The sequence below is a fragment of the Leucopleurus acutus genome, assembly GCF_964270905.1.
Source record: "Leucopleurus acutus genome assembly, chromosome: 16".
NCBI classification, from domain to species: Eukaryota; Metazoa; Chordata; class Mammalia; order Artiodactyla; family Delphinidae; genus Leucopleurus; species Leucopleurus acutus.
In genome coordinates, this window is record NC_139158.1 from 19,371,813 (window position 1) to 19,386,869 (window position 15,057).

The following is a 15,057-nucleotide window of genomic DNA, read 5'->3' on the forward strand; positions in this document are numbered from 1 at the left end:
CTGGGTCATATGGTAGTTCTATTTGTAGTTTTTTAAGGAACCTCCATACTGTTCTCCACAGTGGCTGAACCAATTCACATTCCCACCAGCAGTGCAAGAGTGTTCCCTTTTCTCCACACCCTCTCCAGCATTTATTGTTTCTAGATTTTTTGATGATGGCCATTCTGACTGGTGTGAGATGATATCTCATTTAGCCCGGAGATGGAAACAACCTAAGTGCCCGTCATCGGATGAATGGATAAAGAAGATGTGGCACATATATACAATGGAATATTACTCAGCCATAAAAAGAAACGAAATTGAGCTATTTGTAATGAGGTGGATAGACCTAGAGTCTGTCATACAGAGTGAAGTAAGTCAGAAAGAAAAAGACAAATACCGTATGCTAACACATATATATGGAATTTAAGAAAAAAAATGTCATGAAGAACCTAGGGGTAAAGCAGGAATAAAGACGCAGACCTCCTAGAGAACGGACTTGAGGTTATGGGGAGGGGGAAGGGTGAGCTGTGACAGGGCGAGAGAGAGTCATGGGCATATACACACTAACAAACGTAGTAAGGTAGATAGCTAGTGGGAAGCAGCCACATGGCACAGGGATATTGGCTTGGTGCTTTGTGACAGCCTGGAGGGGTGGGATAGGGAGGGTGGGAGGGAGGGAGACGCAACAGGGAAGACATATGGGAACATATGTTTATGTATGACTGATTCACTTTGTTATAAAGCAGAAACTAACACACCATTGTAAAGCAATTATACCCCAATAAAGATGTTAAAAAAAAAAAAAAAAAAAAAAAAAAAAGAATGCTTTGCTGAAACCCTTGGAGCTTGAGGCTTTTTAAGGCATGAGCCACCTTGTCTCCTTGCAATAAACCTTTCTCTGCTCTAAACTCCGACGTTTCAATTTGTTTGGCCTCACTGTGCGTCGGGCACGTGAACTTGTGTTAACATCAGGACTGGGAAGTCACTCTGATGCCCCTTTACCAGAGCAACCTCTGCCACTCAAGTCATCCGGAGCTGGAGCTCTCCAGCCCTGCTTCTTCAATGCAAGTGGGGTTCGTGGGCCTTATCATGGCCCATCTTTCTGAAGCAGCAGAGACTTTTTGAAGAACAGCAATTTAACTGACTATTGGAAACATTATTTCTAGGTGAAAATGGGTATCACGGAGCCAAATGCAACATTCATATGCAGCTTTAACCTGAAGTGAAGAGTTCAAAACTCTGCCTCAGATCCCAGAGAGATCCACATCTTCTATCCTCTCCTTAACTTGGGGAGTGTGTTGGTGGACAATTTGAGCCACACTGTACTAGGACTTTGTGTTTCCTGTTCTAGGGCCAGGCTGGGGTGCTCTGAAAATGAGAAAACACGTACAAACACTAGGTGTGTAGAGAAGCCTTTAACATACTGTTACTGTTACCCCCTCCCCCCAGGACCCTGCAAACACCTACTCAGAGGCAGGGCCAAAGCCCTGGTCTCTGTAAGGGGCTCTCAAGTTTCATCTGGGTGGTTTCTGGCTCTCATCTGGGGACCCCGCCGCTCACATCTGAAATCAAAGGATCGACTGGAAAAGATCTAAGTTTTGAAGAGGGAAAATCAGTCCAGTCCCAATGCATGCAAATTCTCTCTCAGCCAAATACTAAGCCAGCTTGCTCCGTGCAACCTCCTTGTCGCTCCCGTCTTGATTCAGCCATCTCCTCCTTTGGCTCAGTCGTTACCCTTAACACTACTTAGACCCTACCTGTCGAGAACTTCACCTCCACCTTCCCTGGTTCATCCATCCTCACAGTTTGACAGCACGGCACTACCACAATTTTTGGTCCTCAAATGTCAATGGGCAACAGCTGTTATTCCTTCAATATCTACTCAGCAACCACTGTGTGTGTGACCACGTGGATTACAAGGACTAGCAAGAGATTATGCATTGGCTGCAGCTCATTCATCAACAGCAATGATCAGAAAGGGGACCATGGTTTTGAAGCAAGCACCAACGGGAGGACGCACCTAAGTTTGACCCGGGTAAGCTGAACCCAGTGATTACTGTCTTTGAGGGGAAGGCAGGGTTGGGCAGGCCTACTGGGGAAGGAGAGTGGAGCCACAGCAGCAAGGCACAGCAGCTCAGGATGTCTAGAGCTAAGACACGTCCAGGGGCACGGAAGCTGTGTGGCCCTTGCGAAGTATATTTGGAGATGCATGACTGGACGTGTTACAATGTTTAGATCAACTCTTACAGGCTGTTAGTGACTTGAGGTCACAGAGCCAGGGGAATGTCACGGTCAAACTAATGGCCTGGACTAAGGACTAAGGGACGGGCAGTTGGGAGAGATTAAGAAAGATTTAGGAGTAACACAGTCGCTTAGGGACCAGAGCTGTTGTATTTAAGGACTAGGCAGACACCAAACCACTTTTTAATTTTTTAAATCAAACACTTTATTTTCACATAACAAGCGCAAAAAACTCCCAAACACTTTAACAATACAATTAACGCAGTTATGAAGTCAATTATATACTACTCAAAGCCCCAAAAGGTCAATCAGCTTAACGTTCCAAACATTTCCAGACGTGGTTTTTCAAAGCTACCTTTGGTTTTTGGAAAAACCAGTATGGAAGTCAATATACATTGAATGCATTGAACAACATTTGCTTATATTAAGGTGTCCACCAACATTAGCTTACACCTGGCAAGTTGGAGCATGATCTGAAGTCATACACTGAAATACGTACACAGGTTCTGCCCCGGAGCTCCTGCAGTGAGGAGGGAGGAGGGCCGTGAAGGGGGAAGAAAAAGGCCAGTCCAGGCTGTGGCATTTCTCGTTGTGTAACAGAGGTATGAGAGTTTAACACTAGAACACTGTCAAGTCATTAAGCTTCATGTTCCAAATGGTCTCTTGCTGAGGCTTGAGATGGGCACAAATGGTGGGAAAGATGAGTCACAGAAGAGTTTTGAGCGACAAGATCCCAAAGATGCTCAGAGGGCCGGAAGGAGCAAGCGACAGTTTCCCACTGTTCTCACATTGTTTCAGGGTGAAATTGTGTACAAGTTCGGATAAAATATTCAAATATTTGCTTAGATTTTTACCAGTTGCTCTATGAGAACCCTCATACATAGCAACTTTGAAAGTTTCATTATAAAAAAGAGCGTACAAATAAATTCACAAAAAAGAGACAATTAATGTTGAGCAGCCAAAAAGTCATGGTTTATTATATCCGAAGAAATTTCATAATTCAAACACAACCAAACTGTACATTTTACAATCACATTCTATTTGTAAACAGTTAAAAGCCACTGACTTCTTTTGCATCTTAGGACACAAACAGTTAGAATCAAGGCAATGAAATGATGGCAAATTCTGTACTGTTAAAATTTTTACCCTTGTTTAGTCTCTCTTCTTTGACTAAGCAAGCATTATAATACCATTTGTGGGCAAAAGAGGGGAAAGGAGAGAAAGAAATTTTAAAAATGGTGTAACTCGTTAGTTTGCAACAACATTTAAAATTTTCTTTATACAACGAACAATTCTGTAAGCCCAATACCTTGGTTACAGTATGCATAGTTACTGATTTCGGCTTTAAGGTACAACAGTTAAACATTAACACAGTCACAAGAGAGCAGAAACATATAGAGCCACTTGATGGGATTACAAAAAAATTATTACCTACTGATTATTAGCAAACCATCATCACTCACTAATAAAAAGACAGCATCTGAAAGCAGAATCTCAAACTCCAGCTTTAAGCGTTTTTTTGTTTTTTTTTCTTTTTGGCAGAGAAGATTCTTTAACAGAGCAATACGTAGTATCAGTGCTAAAAGTTGGGGTTTTTCTTTTTTTCCTATAAGAAACTACAAGGAGGTTTTTTTTTTGTTTTTTGTTTTTTTTTTAAACTGGGGAACTGGTTTTCCTGAGAACCATGCTCTTTGATTTAGGACAGGAATAGAAAAACAAAAGAACATGGCCAAATGCTGCTCCTTTTTCCCAGAGATAGAAAGCATCTTTTAAATCATCCTCCATTTTTTTTTTGTCTTTTAATTTTTTTTTTAAATGATGGAAGAGTAAACATTTTTTTCTCAAAAAACAAACAAAAAAATCTGTAAACAAGAAGGTTCAACGTGGGAACCTTCAAAACAAAATGGAAAGCCTATTCAAAGTGCAGGGCCCGTCCTGGGTGGCAGGTGGGCTGCAAGTCACAGCTGTGGCCACAGTTTTTCAAACTGCAGAGCGAATTCTTTAGTTTTATAACATGAAAAAACTGGTGCAATACTTTCATTTATAGTCCTAAGTCAGTATCATAACTTGATCTTTTAAACTCCACGATACCACAATAAGGTAGGCAAACATCAAGGCATAGTAGAGAGCGCACACCTTTTAAGAACATCCTTGAGTAAACATTTACACTGGAACAGCTGCCCCCCCATATTGCCGATTAGACGGAGAGAACATCATTCAGTGCAAAGTTAAAAGCTCATACATTATCAGCCCAAAAAAATGGTTTTGCAAAAAGAAAGAAAGAAGAGAAAAAGAATGAATGGGGGGGGAGGGGGAGAAAGGGGAAAATTAAAAAAAAGAACCCAAAGGCTAAACATGATGAATATACACAAGTGAGCTCATTCTATACGGTGTAGCATGTATGGCGCTATTTGGGAGTGTAAATAGATAGATACCTTTTCACATTATAATATTGGCCTGCATGATTCAAGTATTCAAACTGATATGTTTCAGGGAAAACAAAGTGGAAAATGTGCAGAGAATAGCTGTTCCCACAGGTGGCCCTGGCTGCAGGCGGCGAGCCCAACTTAGTGCTCCTTTCTTTCGCGTCTTGAGGTCGCAGTTCTGAGTCGAGTCTACACTGTTACATGGACTCTCCACCCCCACCCAGGTGGTCAACAGAAAGAAAAGCGTTAATGGGGGACGGGCTGCTAATTCCCCGGGGGTCGCTGCTGCTTGGGGGACCCCACAAGCTTGTGGAATAATGTGGGGTCCCCCAGAGGGAAGTGCCGTGAAGCTCTCCACAGTTGGCTCCCGACAGCCCAGCACCATTCCAGTGATTGAGATCGGCCCGGCTGGAGAAGGAGTGGGAACAGTCGAGGGAGCCCAGCCGGCTCTGGCTGGACCCGAGGGACTGCCAGCTGGGAGAAGGGGTCAGAGACTGACTTTGTGCAAAGAAACGACTGATCTCCTCTTCACTGGCAAGCTCAGCAAGAATAGTAGTGTTCCCCAGTACACACCTGGAGGAGAGAGACACAAGCGGGCTAGCTGAGGGGTCTGGGTCAAAGTCAGGGTGACACTGTCTCTGCTACAAAAGCAGTGGAGGGCGAGAGGGAGAGGGCGGGGCACACAAGGACCCAGCGTGCCCTCCCTCCCAGCCAGCGTGTGCCCCGGAGGCTGCACACAGCGGGGGCGCAGCGCCCAGGGCTCTCCGGGCCCAGCCGTGCCACCCGGTGCTGCTGTGGCATCAAGATCATGTCTTCTTGTCCCTAACAAGCAATTTAAGGGACTTTCTAGGGCCATTTGGATCTGGTGTGATGCATCCCTCTCCGAGTGCTGCCCCTGGAGCCCAAGACACAGTGAGGCTGCAGCTTTTATGAAGCGCTCACTGCGGGGCCCCAAGTGCTGGCCCAGAGATGGCACACAGAGTCACCAGCTGCACTTTCATACACACAAGGGAGCCCTAACGAGAGAATTCCAAACTTGCGATCCCAAGGGCATTTTCCAGGTGCCATGCGCAGAATGGCCAACTTACATGTGCAGAGACTTTTGTGCCTTCACTACCTCTTCTTTTGAACTGTAACGGACCAAAGCATTTCCATGCGGGAGGTTCAGGTGGAATGTGATCAGTGGGCCATGCTGCATGCACAGAGTGCGCAGAGTTGAGCCGTCAATCTAGGAAACAGAGCGTGGGAACTGCCAATTAGATGCACCGCCATGAAGACTGTCCAGGTAGGTTGTCCCAGGCTGGGACTCTGGTCCTTTCTCTCTTGCCCAAGGTTCTTCACTCCTGGTGCCACTCTTCACTGGGACTCACTGCTGTGACAGGGTACAGTGCCCCCCTCCCCACCTCCACTGGTCCCAGAGCCATACCTCTGTGGCCTCTAGACTCCTGGACATTCCCCAGATCCCCAATTCCTTAGTTAGTCACTGCCCCTGCTGTGGCTTCATGTCTTCTCTCTTCCCTGCCCTGAGGACAGGATGCATCAAGGCACTGCTCCCTGGGGAGGAGGGGGGTGGGCTCTTAACACCCAGCCTCCAGAGGAGGGGGCAGTCCAGGGACTAAGAAAATGTTCTCATCTAAAAGGGCAGACAAGTTTTCTCAAAGTGCAGTACAAGGACCACCTGCATCAAATCCATCTGAATGCCCTTATGGAAATGCAGATCCCTGACCCTAGCCCAGATATACTAAATGAGAGTCTGTGGGGTGAGGCCTAGGACTCTCTATTTTCCGTCAGCTCCCGTGCATTTTACAGTGTAAAAACCACTGGGTCAGACCACCAGCCTGCCTGAGGCATCTGAAGACCATTCTCTGCTGTTTTCTCTGCCCGGCCTTGACATCTACTCAGCACCACTTTGGAAGGCCTGGGTAGTCCCCATCTCAGACTTAAACCAGAAGGCAAACCTTTGCTTCCATGCTACCTGGCGTATCCACATAAGCCAGGATACCTGATGTTCTTACCTGAGGTGTAAGGTTTTTCAGAACAAGCCAATTTGTTATTCTCCCTGAGCTGCTCTCACCCCAGCTGGAACCTAAACAAGGAAGAAAAAGGACAAGTCAGTTTTCCAAGACTGTGGCCTGAATGACTGTTCAGGACAAACATACTCCAGTCAAACTGCAGACATTCAGGAGGACCATCTGGGCTCGTGGCGTCCTCCTCTTCCTTCTTACTTACCTGTGCGTCTACATGGGGTATTTTCTCTGTGGGCCCAAGATGCCGGCTCACTCCAGCTCTGACCAGGTGTTAATTTCTGGGGCACGTGGCTCTGCCTCTGGGTGGAGGGGGCTCAGAGGGCTGCCAGCTCATCACACGGTGGGCTAGTGAACCAAAGGCCAGATGCCTTTGGGGTCTTCCCATTTATAAAGCTAGAACTATCGCAAATGGTAGCCTTTGGGGAATCGCCTCAGCTCACGATGATCTCAGGTTATCAACCGATGACTGCATGTACGTCCCACAGGGTGTGAAGTTCGAGGGGATTTAAGAGCTTGCAGTCGTCCAGACATTCCTCGTTTCAGTCTGGGCTACCACAGGGGCTCCACACCTGGCTCTCCTGCCTGGCCCTACAGCATCGTCTCTCCCTCGCGGCAGCAGAGCTTTAAGACATGATCAAGTCAATTCTGTCTACAACTACTTAAAAGTGCCTCAGACCTGATGAGGATGATTATAATTTATGTGACTTTCTGTTTGAATATAAAAAAAAAAAAATCCCACAAGGACTCAGAGGCAAAAAATATACAAATCAATTTTCACTGCAAAGTAAAGGAGCTGTTACAGTGGAGGATTCCTGGACTGAATGTCAATATTATGACATAGTGTGCGTGTGTGGTAACTGCAGTCATTGTAGCTTTTGTTGTGGTCATCCATTTACAATGCTTGCTGTCAGTTTATTTATCTCTTGTAAAAATAAAATACAGTGTGTGTGTGTTAAAAAAAAAAACACAAAAAAACAGTGCCTCAGAAACACTCCGGGTGGCTTAGGAAGATGGCTGCGTGACACAGCTCGTGCCCACTCAGCTCGCCCTGAACACCACCCCTTGCCAAGCTCCAGCAACTCCAGCAGGAAACGCTTGTGCTTTCCCAGGTCTCTGTGCCTGGCACATGCTGCGCCCTCTGCTGGCCTGGCTGTGACTCTTACAGGCTTCCTGAGCCCATTCAACTCCACCAACCCTCCTGAGGGTGAGGGTGCCACCAGGCACTTAGCCGGCATCCAAAACACATCTGTGGCCTGAAAGAACCACTTACACACGACACCAATTACACTAACTTGCATTCAGTGGCTTAGAACAGACTCATGTGCTTTTTTTCACATAATTAAAACTTTCCCCCAAAGGAAACACTGCAAGTTTTATTTCAGCCAATCACGTGTCCAAAGAAGAAATTATTAATGAGGTTTTACTGCAATTTTCAGCCTGGAGATGAGAAAGTTCGGTGCATTTGAGGGGTGGGGTAGAACGGATGAACTGGTAGACGAGCTCTGAGTTGTATTTGTGGCTGTGTGTGTTGTGTATGTTGTGGGGAGGCGGGTGAGGACATGATGCCAGTACAAATCCAGTGCTAGCCATTTACGGAAGGAGTAGAGAGGTAAGGGAACCATCTGTCCCAGTTTTCCTGGGACAGTCTGGTTTAGGCCTGTACAGTTAATTAACAGCACCCCTTTTCACTCTCAAACGTCCCTGTTTAATCAATAAATTTTATGATCATCCTAAGTACAGGCCAAGCTTTCACCCAAACAGACCCCATTCTTCAAGGTCCAGGTGGGCTGCTCCCACCTCCCCGGGCTTGTCAGATGACACTTCTGCTCCATGTGACGTGGTATTATGACAAGCCTGCCATGAGCAGGAAGTTACTATACCTAATAAGATGAGCCCTTGAGGAACTTCTGAAAGAAAGGAGATCCCCATTCCATTAACTTTATCACTGACAGGTGTGTCTTTGGGGAAATGTAAGTAAACTGGGCAAAATTTAAAATAAAATTTAAGACTCTCAAAAGCATGGCAATTGCAGAAGATAGCAATGAACTAGGAATCTTACGTTAAGTTCTAATCTTACTTCATAGAGGATAATGCAACAGTCTGCTATTTAGGTCTCTGTTAAACTAGGCTGTTGGTACTGATTAGTGTTCAGCAAATAAACCACATGAAACCTTATGCATGTCGTCTTACCTGGGGTATACCTGGCGTCAGAATTTCCCCATCCTCCACCTACACGAAGGGGAGAATTATCCCACGTAGACAAGGGTGGCTTCTGACCAGTCAGTCCCGGAGGTGGGCGGGACGGAGCAGTGATGTTTTTAGGTGGCAAAGGGACCTTCCACAGCTCGTGAGCCAGAGAGGTGTTTGTAACTGAACCAGGAGACCATGTCAATTTGGAATCACTATTTCTGGCTACTCAAAGGAAAAAAACAGAAGTGGGAAAGAGGGGAGATAAATGCTTTCAGAAAAGAGAAAATTTAAATAATGACAACACTCATTCCCCCACTAAAAGCAAATCAAACAAACAAAAAACCTTTAAAAAAAACCCCAAATCAAACTAAACTGCAGAAGAAACAAAAAGCCAAAAGGAAACTGCTCCCTTGCCTCAAAACAGACTGTCTGTCTCATTAATAGTTTTAAGACCTGTGAAACCCTTAGTCCAGCGTATACAACTACATTGAACACTGCTCTGAGCTGCTCTAAAGTAGCAAGTGGGAACTCCATACCTTAACAACCATAATGAGCTGCTCAGGACCAACACTTAGGCCATTCGATTTTAGCATTGTGTTATTCATTCATGAAAAAAGGACTACAAAAGCAGCCCTAACTCAGGGAATCTTCACAGCAGACATTCGCTGGGGGCTACTCTATGCTGAGCGCTGGGCTGCTGGGCGCTTGGTGTACGCTACCTCTAATCCTCACACACATTTTACTGAGGTTCAGAGAGGTTAAGCAACTTGCCTATGGGTCCAGTGCACAGCCAGGAACACAGAAAACTAAATCGAAATAATACCAAAAAAAATGAGAGAGCAGAAGGGGATAGAAAATTTTATAACTTCTGTCACCATCAATTATTTTTTCTACCTGCTCATAAGGAGCATGTCTTTAAGTCAGCACGTCTCAAAGTGTGATGGGAAGACTGGTCACAACACAGTTTATTACTGGTCTGTGACAGTACAAATACAGAAATTCAGAGTGAGCGTTTGTAAACTCTTAACAGCAATCTGATGCTGCTGTAGCTCCCAAGTGTGTACTCCAGCAACTCGAAGTCCAGGTTTACTGTATTTTACAAAAGTTACCAGTCTGCAAAGGACTGGGCATTAAAAAAGTAAAAGGTCCTTCACTACAGATTGTTGAGGACTACTGCTTCGAACTAAATTACATTTAATCTGAGACAGCTCTCAGATGAGAGTGGCTATTCAGTGAAACCTGATTATTTTAGTAAATGGCTACTGGATACAGTAAATTTTAAAAGGGGGCAAATGGTGTTAAAAATATCTTCCCAGGCTGGGAAATATACTCTCCCAGCTCCCTGAAAAGAAGACTCTGAATCAAAAGAAGAGGTAAACACAACGGCCCTGGCCCCAGGTTCTGCCCCTTGCTCTGCCAGAGCCTTGGCAAACCCAGGACAAGGCCCACCTGAAGTGCTTTGTGCTGTACTGCTGAGGGGAACGTTGTAGTTGGAGGCACGAATGGATGACCAGGCACTAGTTGAAGGCAGCGTGGTGTTCAAGGATGAGGATGACCCTACACAGGAAAAGAGCACAATCAGTCATCCCCAGAGCAGGGGACATGGCATTAGAGAAGAAGCAAAGCACCCAGTGGACCTGCACCTTAGCAGTATGCCACAGAAAGGAAACAGCCACGTTCAGGGCCTGGGAACGGCGCCCATGACTGCAGCTTCCTTCCTGCCTCAAAACAGCACGTGGAGAGCTTGCTCACTGTTTCCACCGTGGCTCAAGAGGTATCCCTCCCATTCCGGTCTTCTAATAACTGTCTGTGAGAACGCACCCCAACAATGGGATCCAGCAAGAGACAACAGCAGCCCTGCTTCTCAGCAGTGGGCTCCACCAGGGCTCCCAGTCTGTCTCTGAACCCTAATGACTTCTTATTGGGCAGCTCACCAAGGTGCCCTGGCACTGGCACTACCAGTGAGGCAGGCCTCTGTCCTCTCCCATCGTGCCCTACATTCAGTCTCGAAAACCTAGCCTTTCTTCCTATTTTTTTAAAAAATCCCCTTGACCACTGCCCTAGTTTAGCTCCAGACCCGACCATCAATGTGGATCACTGCAACAGCTCCTGCTGCCAGACTCTTTCATTAACCACCAGGCTGTGAGGTTTTACTGCTGGCTCTGTCCCCACATTCTCCTGTGAAGGCAGTGAGTGGCTTTCACTATTTCTATACATAGTTGGCTGCTAAACTCAGTCGTTTTAGAATGATGAGGATTCTCATCTTACCACTGTGACCTGGCAAACACCTGTTAACAAATTCTGTATTTAACAGAAGTGCTGACTGTTCTACATTTTCTTTATTACAAACTGTTTAAGGGGACAGCTGTGAGGCTGTACGTTACAGAAAGAGAAGAGATCGTCACTCATTTCATTCACCTTTCTTCTACTGCATGCATGGAGTACTTACATATGCCTGGGGTGAAAGACAACCACGGGGTAGGTGGGAGGAGGATTTCATTGGATAACCCACTAAAAGTGCATCTGGACTGCAGCGACCCTTAAATTTTTCTTATTTTCACTCTCTGGGAGACAAAGAAAGCCAATTCCTTCTCCAGATGAAAGTTCTTTAACATCCAGAGTGTATAAGCAAATAATAATATAACATCTTCCATAAGAAACACCCACTTCTTAATAACCACAATACGGAAACTCGTTATAAAATGGGTAACAACCTTCAGTTGTTAATACCGTTACTGGAAAGCAAGTGTCTGCTGGTCCTTTGCGTTTACCACATCAAGTGGTAATAAATCCTCATCATTTTAAAAGTGGCTGAAGAGTCACTACGGGAAACCGAGAATTCTGTTATCCCTGTCACGAGCCCCTTGGAGGTCAGGCGCTGTGCTGTGCTGGAGTGACTCTCGCTGCTCAAACTTTCACATCTACTTTGAGCCACTGTCCTGCATCATTCAGAAATCCTGAGTCGTATCCGCCTACATACCACTGTTCCTGTCCCTGAGGTGGTCGACTTCCCGCACAGTATTAATTGAAAGATTGTTTATGACACTGCCAGGAGTGACATAAGGGTCAGTTTCAGGGTCAATGTTTGGATAACCTTTCCATGGTTCACCAGGGCGAAATTCTGGAAATAAAAATTTAAAATTAGTTCAGGCTTAATCATCAGCTGAAAATTCATCAGTAACTACCCAATAGTTTTATTCCTAAAGTCTATGCAATTATCAAATATCTCCCAATACTCTCAAATTATTTTCCAATACCCTAACAGGCTGACTCAATATCACAATTAATATACTGTTTTTTATGAATAACTTGCAACTTTTTTCTGGGTTTATATATCCTTAAAAGTAACACTTTAAAGTGCTTTATTACAAATCACAAAGCCACAGCAAGTTGGAGAGGACGAAACAGGTCATAGGTGCATCTCTGGTGATTCCTCAGTAAATGCAAATGCTGTCACCTCTGTCCCCAGACACAGCTAGAGAAGAACAATGAATGAAGGTTTATATCATTCTTCGCGCTGGCCTAATCCCTTTGTGGGACTAACTCCACCTTCACAGATTGGAGCATAAAGGCGCTGGCAATGGGCCAGGTCACTCATCAGCCCAAGACCTGGGCTCAACTTCCCTTTCCCATTTCTGTGTTCTTCCTCATCCTTCGCGTAGTTCAGTCCAATCACAGATTCAGGGCCAAATCATTAGTATATCTAGAGGTATCGAAACCTTAATGGACACAAACTCTCATAAAAGAAGATGTCGGCATTTTACCTGGTGGCCAATTAACACTGCTAGAGCCGTTAGGCGATTTGGCACGTGGCCAGCCATCTCCTACTGAACCCGGAGGACTGGCTGGTGAAGTACTGCTGTTCATAAAGTCATAGGGAACAAATGGAGACTCTTCCAGCCTGAAACCACTTGAAATAGCACCTAAAGAGAGAAAATGGAAGGGCAATGTGAGCAAAATATAACATCACATTTATTTCTTGTAGTGTGTCAAATATAGTTAGAAAACTTTTTATTAGATCTGTGGGTTCCAAACTGTTCTGTAGATTATGTGAAGATGTGAGGAGAAAAGAAAGCCCTGTGCTTTCTTCCAGATTTCAATCACTTCTAGCCTCTCATATGAATGAGGTCCTTGCCCACAACGACAGTATATTTTCACAAAAAGCCAAGTAAATGGACAGAGGGCAGAAGGAGAGAATGTGTGTCAAGGAGGGGGCAGGGACAGCATGGAGAGTCTGGGGGAAAAGATTCTAGCCAGTGGGTGCGGCCTGCACAAAGACTTGAGGAGAAAAACTGTTCGGCACATTTGAGGAACTGAAAGATCATTTTGCCTGAAAAGCAGTAAACGGGAAAGAGAACCACATGAAGGAGTAGGGCCCTGATCTTGAAGGGCAGGGATGACCAAGTACATTTTGTTTTAAATGCTTGGAATTCGAAGATCCTGAGGTGGGGTGTGCACACGCTAGCTGTCCCAGGCCCTACCACTCCAGACTGGCCTATGCCCTGCCTGTTCCCCGAAAGCATCAGAATTTACAACACCCTCAGACAGGGCTTTATAGAACTTGGCAAGGAGTTCTTTATGCTGAGGGGTTTTAGGAAGGGAAGTAATACAATCCCATTTGTTTTGAGGTCACATTTGCTGCAGTGTGGAAAATGGAAGGAAGGCTAGCATAGAAGCAGGGAGACCATTAGGAGACACAACAGATGCATAAACTATGTATTTTGGAAGCAGAATGGGTACTATTCACAGATGGACTCAATGTGCAGACTGGAGAAAGGAAGAAATCAAGAATATCTCTTAGGCCCAAATACCCATCAACAGATGAATGCACAGACATAATGTGGTATATATTGTCCAATTCAACTATAAAAAGGAGTGAAATACATGTGCATGCTACAACACGATGAACCTCGAAAACATTACGCCAAGCCAAAAATACCAGTCATAAAAGACCAGATATTATATGCTTCCACTTATATGAAATGTCCAATACAGACACATCTATAGAAAACAAAAATATTAGTTTTTACTTATGGCTAGAGAGATGGGAAAATGGAGGTGGGAGAAATGACACCTAAGGGGTTCTTCTAGGGTAAGGAAAATGTTCAAAAGTTGATTGTGTGGGGCTTCCCTGGTGGCGCAGTGGTTAAGAATCCGCCTGCCAATGCAGGGGACAGATTCGAGCCCTGGTCTGGGAAGATCCAACATGCCGTGGAGCAACGAAGCCCGTGCACCACAACTACTGAGCCTGCGCTCTAGAGCCTGCAAGCCACAACTACTGAGCCTGCGTGCCGCAACTACTGAAGCCCGTGCGCCTAGAGCCTGTGCTCCGCGACAAGAGAAGCCACTGCAATGAGAAGCCCACGCACCGCAATGAAGAGTAGCCCCTGCTCACCGCAACTAGAGAAAGCCCACGTGCAGCAACAAAGACCCAACGCAGCCAAAAACAAGCAAAAAAAAAGTTGAAAAAAAAAGTTGATTGTTCGATGGATACCCAACTGAGAATGTTACTGAAAGCCACAGAATTTTATACTTTAAAAGGAGAAATTGTATTATATGTAAATTATCTCAAACTTTTTGAAAAAGAGAATGCCTCTTAAACTTCTAGCTTGAATAACTTGATTGAAGGAGGTACAATTTCTGGAATGGGGAGGAGCAAGGGTGAAGAAAGTAAAACTGAGCAGGTCCCTGTGTGGCCCTTCCGTGTACAAAAGCCATTCCATGTCCCCCATTTCTTGTTTGTAGAAAAAAGGTTTCAGCCTCCTAGACCTTCCCTGAGCCCCAAAGGGCAGATTCAAACAGTTACTAATCTGGGGAGTGAGGGAATGCAGAAACAAAGGAAAGGCAGTCAAGAAACAATAGTGTAGCCACCTGCCGGATCCTGGTTCCTCCTCAAAAGATATACTTCACAACCTGATAGAAATCTGAGTTCCTCTACGGGAACTGAGGCCCCCAACCCAGGTGGAGGATGGTAACTTCAGGCTGATCACAAACACTGGGCCACAGACTGGATGGGACCAGAGAGCTAACGACTGAGACTCCTGGAACACCACCGTGTTATTTCCCCACCAATCAACCAGAGGAAGGTTACACCCCCTGTAGCGCCCCCCACCCCAATTTCGCCTATAGGAATTCCTCCCCCCTGAAAAGCACTGGGGAGTTTGCGCCTTTGGGCACAAGCTGTCCATTCT

At 45.4% G+C, this 15,057-nt stretch overlaps 1 protein-coding gene across 4 annotated transcripts in view; it reads right to left on the reverse strand.

Annotated features, from left to right (window-relative positions):
* Positions 1-3,762: 3,762 nt before the first annotated feature.
* TNRC6A (trinucleotide repeat containing adaptor 6A) overlaps positions 3,763-15,057 on the reverse strand; it is a 96,083-nt gene continuing 84,788 nt past the window's right edge. For all 4 annotated transcript variants that reach the window (XM_082857512.1, XM_082857513.1, XM_082857510.1 and 1 more), the window contains 7 exons: positions 12,631-12,789; positions 11,847-11,987; positions 10,316-10,423; positions 8,867-9,088; positions 6,665-6,735; positions 5,738-5,877; positions 3,763-5,222 (listed from right to left, as the gene is read on the reverse strand). In XM_082857512.1, coding sequence (XP_082713638.1) covers positions 4,847-5,222; positions 5,738-5,877; positions 6,665-6,735; positions 8,867-9,088; positions 10,316-10,423; positions 11,847-11,987; positions 12,631-12,789 — 1,217 coding nt within the window. In that variant the 3' untranslated portion in view covers positions 3,763-4,846. The remainder of the gene's footprint in view (positions 5,223-5,737; positions 5,878-6,664; positions 6,736-8,866; positions 9,089-10,315; positions 10,424-11,846; positions 11,988-12,630; positions 12,790-15,057) is intronic.